At 45.9% G+C, this 9,543-nt stretch overlaps 1 protein-coding gene across 3 annotated transcripts in view; it reads left to right on the top strand.

Annotated features, from left to right (window-relative positions):
- FRMD6 (FERM domain containing 6) overlaps positions 1-7,424 on the top strand; it is an 80,960-nt gene extending 73,536 nt beyond the window's left edge. For all 3 annotated transcript variants that reach the window (XM_074996206.1, XM_074996207.1, XM_074996208.1), the window contains 2 exons: positions 2,308-2,399; positions 3,780-7,424. In XM_074996206.1, coding sequence (XP_074852307.1) covers positions 2,308-2,399; positions 3,780-4,052 — 365 coding nt within the window. In that variant the 3' untranslated portion in view covers positions 4,053-7,424. The remainder of the gene's footprint in view (positions 1-2,307; positions 2,400-3,779) is intronic.
- Positions 7,425-9,543: the final 2,119 nt, after the last annotated feature.

Genomic DNA, 9,543 nt, shown 5'->3' on the forward strand with positions numbered 1-9,543 from the left:
TGTCTGCACTCAATGAACTGGAACGCGTCAGTGCTTCTCCCCCTGTCAAGTTGGCCATTGTTTCAGCAGCAGTTGGTCAGATGAAGGTCACCCTGCCCCTGCCTGGACTCTGTCAGGGAGCTCTTGTTATGCATTGGGGCCTGACCCAGGTGTGCTGGGTTTTGTACTTCAGACTTTTGTGGCGTGCCTAGGGAAAGGAATTTCTCCTTTCCTAAGAGCTAATGACCTTTCAGCTTCACACAGAGCGGAGAGGTTTAGAGGGAGCTTTTGTAACTTCTAAACGTTAGGTAGCGCTGTTGGGAGCATTGACACCCGATGCAGTCGTAAGGCGAGAAAACTAGACTGAAGTTCATAGTTCAGACACTACAATGAGGTAGGAATGACGACGTTTAGCCCGTCAGCCTGCAAACATGCAGGGCCAGACCCTGCGTTGGTGTAAATCAGTGACACTCTGATGGAATCTCCTGGCACTGCCGTCCCAGATTCCTCCTTCAGTCACAGGCCACATGTAAACCGGGGTGGAAACCTGGCCTTGCTGAGGCCCATGGCAGGACTCTCACCAGTGTCAGTGGAGGCCTTTGCTCCGCGGCTCTGTTGTTCTATCAATATAGTGCCAGAGCCACCAAGGCTCATGCCGTTATTTTCTCACCGCGGGAAGGCAGGAGGCATTCTGGGTATGTCGTATTGCTGACTTCCCTGGAGCCACGCCAAGGGGAGACCTGGCCCAGAAATGTACTGGCCTGCCTTGCAGGTCTCCACCGGCAGCTCTAGCCTGACTCCAAGGTGCCAACCACCCACGTTACTTCCTGGTTTTCTTCTAATTGAATTTTGCAGTGGGCTCGGAGCTCATCATGTGAGGCACAATAACAAAGGGGAATTTATGCTCCTTGAAAGCCAGATTGTAATGGGCTTCATTTAGATTTCGCACAGCAGCTTATTCAGAGGTACAGATGCAGCTTCAATAGCTCAGTTCTTGATTGTGGCTAGAGAAGCAAATTCAGGGACAAGGGATAGAGTGGACTCTTTATGCTCAGTTTCTCCTAGTGCTTTGTAAGTCCTCTCTGCTCCACCAATAGGAGCCTGACCTATGGAGCAGCTGGCACAAGATGCAAGTTGAGGTTGTCCCATCCTCCACTTCAACTTCTTGCATCCTTTGTATGGCCTTTCAGTGTGGAACTTACAACCGCAGGGATGTGTGTACGCAGCAACATTGTGCATGTAAGCAGAGGAGTTGAAGTTAAGGTGAAGGGATCTAACGTACACAGCAGCTCTGAAATTCCTCCCGTTACTCCGAGGGAGGATAAAGTGATGTAATGCACGCGTTGAAGAGACACCAGCAGAGGCTTCCTCGAGACTTGGGGTGGCCAACCGGTTAGGGTCTAAGAGCCAAAGTAGCAGTGGACAGAGTGCAAAGAGCCATGTATTATATATTGAGTTATATCTCTAGATAGATAAAAATATTGAGATATAGCTAGATAAAAATATGTAGCTCAAATCCTCCCTCCCCCCCTCCACCCAGCCACTCTAATTCCTTGCCAGTAGCAATCCAGAGCCGCCGCCCCATGCTTCTCCCACCGGACGGTGGGACGCATGCACAGAGCAGGCAAGCAGCACTCACAGCATGTGGCTCTGAGGAGAAGCCGCCGCTGCTGCCACGCACTTCACCCAGTAAGCAGTGGGGCACGTGCCTGCAGCGGGCACGGCACTTCCCAGCACGCAGCTCTGACGAGCTGCCTTTCAAGGCTCAAAGAAGCACAGGTTAGCCACCCCTGCGCTAGACTGACCCGCCTTCTGAATCTGGCCCCAGGGAACTGAAGAGGATCCCTTGGATGTGACACAATATTGAGACAGGTTGAACCTCTCTCGTCCGGCACCTTTGGGACCTGATGGGTGTCAAATAAGAGAATTTGCCGGACCATGGGAGGTCAATATTGTCGAACACGTTACTGACACGTCCACTGCTGACTGGGCTCTTAGGAGACGTGGGGTAAATCAGAGCTAAATAACAGCACAGAACACAGAGAGCTGGGACGGGTGGCTGGAAACAAACTTTATGGGATGATGGGAAACTTGGCCACACCTGTGATAAGCGGTTGTCCGTCTGACTAACATCATGCTGGATTACGGATGTTGCCAGGTGAGAGAGGTTCAACCTGTACCAAGTATTGTCATCTGAGTACTTTACAATTTTGAATGTGACTTCCATAGCATGATGTACCCAGGCAGTAACACCTCAGAGCAGCCCGGCAGGTGACTCTGCATAAAGTCGGACTTCAAATTTGTTTCTTTGCTTGTTGCCCCATTCAGGGTTAATCGTGAAGGAGGTGAGCTCATCCACATCCAGCTCTTCGGAAACAGTGGTCCGACTTCGTGGGCAGAGTAGCGATTCGTTACCACAGGTAGGCATGCGTTGAGGCGTGACACAGTTTGATCTCAAGCAAGTGACCTGTCTTGATCGATTGGCTCAGAGGGTGGCTGTGTTCATCTGTAGCTTCGCAAGTAACAAGTAGTCCTGGGGCACCTTAAAGACTAACACACATTTATTAAGTCGTGAGCTTTCGGATGTTAGCCATTAAGGTGCCCAAGGATGGCGTGTCTTGATTAGACAGAGCAGTCTGGAGGCAGGAAAAAACCCATGATGTACTTAGCTCCAAGGTCATCTAAAATTTCTTTGAAGTTGAGTAAAATTTAGCATTTGAGGGTAGAAAAAAAATCAATTTTCTTCTTGCAAACCTAGGCCTTTGAAAGCAGACCGCTTGGGGGGCCTTTTTGCACACATCCAGTCAAAAGCAGGGAGTGCTGGCAATCTTACGAGAGCAAGTGATTAAATCAACAGATCCCAGAGATTTTGGTAGTTGGAAATAAACTAATCCTCTTTCCAGATGCTGTAGCCAAACCAAGCCCCCACCATTCTGATGTGATGCCACACTGGTCTTGATCCCAGTGACAGAGATCACCATAGCAGTGAATCCCAGTGCCCAGGAAAATGTTACACTTAGTGGGAGATCGACTCCATCAGAGTCAATATTCTGGGGTTCAATTTGACATGCCTAGAGCGGACACGCTCAATTCAGTTAGCCGAGGTTGAGGGTCAACCTCTGTACACCTCAATACCACGAGGGGTAAAGAAGGTCAAAAGGAGAGTTTTTCCTGTCAACCTCCTTCAGTGAGGACAGCCAGGTACGTAGATCGTAGATACGCTGATTCCAGCTACACAATTTTTGTAGCTGGAATTGTGTATCGAGCATCAATTTTAAGGTCTAGTGTAGACCTGCCCTTGAACTCACAGTGCTGAGTATGACTTATTTGCTCTCCTGAATGACTGAATAAACCAGACTAAGTCATCACAGATATTCTATGTCTGAAGATGGGTCCAAAGCAACATCCCAGATCTAGGTGGTGATTGAAGTCCAGCCCCACAGCTGGATTTGAATTGGACAGCTGTTGCTATCTTTAGAACAGGTCCAAACAAGATCTTGGTGGTAACACCTCAGGTGAGATCTTGACCTTACTGAAGGCAGTGGGGGTTTTACCAGTGACGTTAGCAGTCAAAAATTGACCCCTGAATCTTGCTGACTGCCATGTTTGCCTTTAAAAATCTCCCCCTCAGTTGGCCACTTCTCCAAATGTGTGCCATCACATGAGAGTTCTATTTAGGGGGAGCAAAGAACATCAAATGCATTGTGGAGCTGTCTGGCTGCACAATCAGACTCCAGTGATCTGTAGATTTGTGACTGAGTCCCACTACTGCTCTTCCTGTCTCTTCCTCTCTGGTACAGACCATCTGTAGAAAACCAAAGACGTCAACCGACCGGCACAGCGTAAGCCTGGATGACATCCGGCTGCACCAGAAGGACTTCTTCCAGCTAGCGGACACTGCTCAGAGCTACACGTTTGGGTGTGGCCATGATCTGGATGAAGATGGTCTCTATTGTAACAGCTGCTTGGCTCAGAAGTGTATCAATATCCAAGAAACTTTCCCAGTCAAAAGAACAAGCAAATACTTCTCTTTGGATCTGACCCACGATGAAGTCCCTGAGTTCGTTGTTTAAGTTCCATGGCAGCAGGCCTGGCTGCCTGCACTCTTAGAAAGACTTGAAATTGAGTGGGGTTTCCTTGAAACACGTTTGGTGCCATATTTTTTTTCTTCCCAGCTCACCTTGCTCTTTGCTACTACAAACCAAGGCCTTGAGTAGCATTGCACTTTGAGTAATACCATGCAGTAGTAGGGATAGAGGATTGTGTCCTGACAAAGCCCTCTCTGAGGTCATCAGTCAGACCAAGAGACATTCTTTCTTCTTGGGAAATAGTTTGTGCAAAACACTGATTTCTTATTTCAGCTGGGAGAAGCACAATGCCATTTCTTTTTTAGCCTCCTCCAAGAGAATATGAACTTTCTTATTCCTGCCTTGGGAAAGCTCTTGACTCTGAGAGGGTTTGTCATGTCTTTGGGTTTTGGTTTTCTTTGTTTTGAGAGGGCTTCGTTTGTTTTTTTTCCCCTAAAGGTACCGTGGCCTCCTATTGTCTGCTGTTGCTTTAGCTCCTGTAGATGCGGAAGAGAAAAAGTTGTGTTTTGTCAAGCCAAAGAAATGTAAATATCCTGAATGCCAGTATCAAGAAGATGTGATTTAAGCAATAACTAGACAAGAAACTCTATGCATGTCGATAATGTCTTGGAAAGCGGCAAGTTACGGTTGCCATATTGTATGATCCCAGTTCTTCCAAAAATTTACCTTGGAATATAGTTCCAATCTCTTTTGTTCAGCGTTTTGTAAAGTTTACAAATGTCCAATTGATGTTACACAGGAAATTAGAATTCTTTCTTGACCTCTTTTTTTAAAAGAAAAATGAAAACATCTTATACAATAATGTAGCAATAATGTTTGCTGACCAAAGTACCTTAAATATGTATAGTATACATATATAAATATATGAAAGTATATATGTTTATATATGTTTGGATCTTTATAGACACTTTTTATTTTTGTTCTAAAATACTTTTTATACAAAGAATAAGCTTCTTTCCTTTAATGATACATATGAACAATCATTTTGGGTTTGTTTGTTTTTTTTCTTCTAAGCACTAACCTTCCGGAAGGTGGAAAAAACAGGCTTTCCTGTTGCAAATAATATATATGCAACTAAATTGTAAGCAAAACTGTTTTCAGTTAGCATAGTTTTGTTCTTATTTTACACAAGGCTTTTCATGCACCATTAAATATTTTGCAATTTAAATAGTTCTGATGAAAGGATGAAGATGTTCTAGCAGAAATGCAGCTGGTACAGCTTTTGAGATTGAGTATCTGAACAAAATTAAAATGAACGGGTATGTTACAATCACTAAATGGGGTGGGGGGCAAGCAGTACAGCAGCTAATATTTACAGTACAATGCCTTTTTAAAACGAGCATTTTTAATTAGGGATTTAGCATTTTACAGCCATAGTTTACCATATTTTCATATCCTATTTTTTACCTGGAATCTTTTCTTAACAAAATGTTATTTTATAAATCAGTGGTGTGATATTTTTGTAAGAAATGCGGCTGTGTTTTTGGTAACAAAAAGGACTCTAGATTTTTGGTACAGGGCAACGTAATCAGTGTTATTGCTGTTTGAGAGACAGTATTATAGAGCAAATAACGAACATTGCAAAATTTTGCTACGGTATTGCTGCTCAATGCGTTTTTGCTAGAAAATGGGCCAGATTTTCCATGAACCCAAGCGACTTTTTCTCACTAGGCTGCCAAGTTTATGATGGTTTGATGCTGCCAGTGGGGAAGAGCTGCGTACCACTGAGTTTTGCCCGTTATGCAGAATAACATTATTGTTTGCATTCTGCGTAAGATAGAGAGCCAAATGCTGCTGTGGTACTGCCTAGCCAGTGCAGGGAGAGCCAGCAGTGAAGTATCAGTAGAGAGCCATATTTGGTGGCACAGTGGGCTTGCAGTAGGCTCACCCACCAACTTCTGGGCAGTGCTTCCTGCTGATAAGAGGTGCTTGTACCCCATCCTTTAGTCCATCCCTTTTGCTGAGCATCTCTTCTGGCTTCTCTGGGCAGAATGGAGAGGTTCTGCATCAGTTGAAAGGGGTTTTCCCTTCTACGTTGGCACAAGTCAAAGCAAGGCTCTAACTCAGCTGCGGGCAGTCTCCAAGCCCTAAAAGTCCATCTGCCTGGTGCTGGAGTTTCTTCCCTCTGCCGAGTAACATGGAGTCCTGCGCAGATGATGATCCCCTGCTGGAGGCCAGGTGGAATTTTCAGGTTCTAGGAGTGTAGCTCGTCTGTCAATTTCATCCTCAACAGGTTGAATAGTAACAGAGAGGAAGCCGTGCTAGTCTATACACTATCAAAACAAAAAGCAGTCAAGTAGCACTTTAAAGACTAGCAAAATGGTTTATTAGGTGAGCTTTCGTGGGACAGACCCACTTCTGGCTATGGTCTGAAGAAGTGGGTCTGTCCCATGAAAGATCACCTAATAAACCATTTTGCTAGTCTTTAAAGTGTTACTTGACTGCTTTTTATCCTCAGCAGGTGTGTGCAATACATCTGGCTTCCCTCCATCCGCTCCTGCGGTGTTCGTTATTGGCAAACCCATTTTCCGTGAGATGGTGTGTGCTGTCCATTGGTCTGCCCAGCCCCAAACTGAAAGCTGCAGAGCCCGCACATATCATGGAAGAGACCCCAGTATGATACAAGCCCTGTTTGTTGTTTACTTTGTTAAAGTTTGGGGCAGGGGGGTGGAGGGATGTGATTAAAAGGTTAATTAAATAGTGCTTTATGCTGAACCCTGCAATCCAATCAGTGCAAGACGGACTTTTTGTAATCATGCAAAACCCTAAAGTTGTCCTTGGGACTTCGTGAGGGTCTGCTGATCAGGATCCAATGGTAGCATCCGGGCATTTTGCTTTATACGCCAAACCAAGAGAGTCTGAAACCATTCACCTGGTTTCATAGACATGGTGGCTTTGCTCGAGTTGTGTTGTGCTTGGATTCACGAGCCCTTAACTTACCTGAATAGACAACGTTGACCCGTAATGAGAGACGTTACTGCTTTTGTTACAATACTCCAATTGTTGCAAATCCATCCTTGGAATGTGGGGTAAAGTCTGTACCTTGTATTCTACACTTTGTACTAGAAAGCTGTGTGATATAAAGTTATTTATTCTGCCCCCATTGGACATTCCAAGGTGGTCAGCATCCAGATTTGGTGCCCGCTGCCTTCTGACATGTACATTGATACGTTTGCAATAATGAGCTACAGGCGTGTACAAACTAAATAATCCTTTCTGTGAAAGGATCTTCCTGTCAGGACAATACCAGAGACGGAGGGTGCGTGTGAAAACAGTGGAATTATTTTGTAACATTGAAGTTTTATGTGCCTTTCCTGGTACCGTTAAAGATTACAATAAAGTTAATGTTTGCATTACTATGAGTCTTGGCAATATAAAAAAAAATTAATTCATTGGGGAAGCTTTGTGAACTCTTCAAAGAGATTATTGCAAAGAATTTTCCTCATGGTTGAGACCAATACTGGAATCCTGCATGCAGGTTTGCTGCCCACCTTTTTAAAGAGGATGTTGACAAAACGGAAGAGGGTGTGTAGAAAACTCTCAAACTGCCTCCTAATGAGAGATTTAGCTCGTTCTCTTTGAGTGTATCAAAAAGAAGACTGAGAAGAGACCTGGTTAATAGATATCAATAAAGTTCTCTAGGTGGTGTCATACGGGGGTCAGACTAGATCAGTGTTTCTTTCTTGCCCTGGAATCCATAAAAATACTCAGTTCTAGAGGGTGGTTCAATCTAGCAGAAAAAGTCAAAACAAGAACCAATAACTGAAAAGTAAAGCCAGACAGACTGGAAATAAGGCCCAACTTTTTAACTAGGAGGGTGATCAACCATGGGAACAAACTACCACAAGACGTGATGAGTTCTCCATCCTCTGGTGTCTTTCCGGAAGAGAAGCTTTAACTAAGTGCAAGTTTTTTGGGCTCCATAGAAGGTAACTGGGTGAAGTTCTCATCTGAACAAGTGGGAGGTCAGATGAGAGGATGGCCTGTTTGATCTTAAAATCTGTGGGTTCTGTAAAATCCTTTGGTGATTAAATCTGGGTAACATTGAGCTTCCTCAGTGTTGATACTTCCTTTGGTTCCCGGGTTCCTTCTCTGGTAGTTTTGATCATCTTCTCTGAAGCCTGCAAGGATGAGCCCGAGGGTGGGGCAGGGTCCTTCACATTGAACATCAAATGACATTTCAGCCAATCAAACACCTCATGCCAGTGCTAAGAACTCCTGGTGCCTATTTATTGACGTATGGTTGCATCAAGTAATGGCAGGTGGGTCAGCAGGTGTGTTTCATCATGTGACAGACGCTATTTGATTCAGGAACAGAGATGTCTCCTCAGCAAAGGTGGCTTCCTTTGAACAGAGCTCCCTGCACATGGCAGAGGTACGCTGTGTCAGGTTAGCACTTCAGAAGAGTCAAATGACTGGGCCTATGGATACCTATGGTCCTTGGCCCCATTACCACAATACCTCACCAGCTGTCATCCTCATAACTCCTCACTTGTGAGGTGAGCAGAGCTATTATCCCTGTTGTCTAGCTTGGGAAACTGAGGCACAGACTAGGGTCCAGGTGCTTAAATGTCTGTTGGTGTCTAACTCCGGCTGAAATCAGTGGGGCAGGAGTTAGAGGCTGAGACAGCTTTTGAGGAGCTGAGTCTAAATGACTTGCCCATGGTCATGCAAGAGGCCAGTGGCAGAGCAGGGAATTGAGCCCTCCTGAGACCCAGGCTGTAGCTGAATCGCTGCCCACCTGTTCTGTCTGCATCTTACTCAGTTCTGGTGGGCATGCTCCTTCCTCCCACAGACTGATGCTGAGAGCAATGCTCCCTGCCCCTCCAAGAGTCTGCAGCACCTCTGCTGCACGCATGGGGCTGCCCGGGCTGCCGTTGGCATGCTGGGATGGATTGGAGGGCTGCGCCCTGTCTGACGTGGGTGTGAACGCTCCCGGAGATTACAGGGAAATCAGCCTCAGGTGACACCTGCAGGAGGAGGGTGAAATCCGGCCCAGCATCTTTCACAATCCTTCCTCTGCTGGGCCTTGAGCGGCAGCTCTGTCCCAAAGTGCAGCTCATCACAGATTGGCAGGCAGGCTCCTACCCTGCCCCATGCCCTACCCTGGGCTGTTGCAGCTCCCGGCACAACCTCAGGTTTTGATGATGCTCTGGCCAAAGATAGGATCCTAGCGCAGGAGAGGACAACAACACGAAACAAGGTGGTGAAAAAGTCAATCCATTTCCCATTGTCTTCTGCATGCAACCTTTGAAGGCTGGTTTGCGGTGAGTGTGCCCTTCTAAATGACCGATTTTCATTGAAAACTATTTAAAAAGGCATAAAGTGTGACCCCAAATGACGGTTGCTGGCGCTTTGAGCCCTCAGAAATGGTTGTCAGCCCCAAAACTAATCCCCTCCACGCCTTGAAATGGTTTGTAAAGAGCCTGTTGCACAGAGATCTCATGGAGACAGACCAGGAAGCAGGTGATGGTGG

This window comes from Carettochelys insculpta, chromosome 6 (genome assembly GCF_033958435.1).
Source record: "Carettochelys insculpta isolate YL-2023 chromosome 6, ASM3395843v1, whole genome shotgun sequence".
Lineage (NCBI taxonomy): Eukaryota > Metazoa > Chordata > Testudines > Carettochelyidae > Carettochelys > Carettochelys insculpta.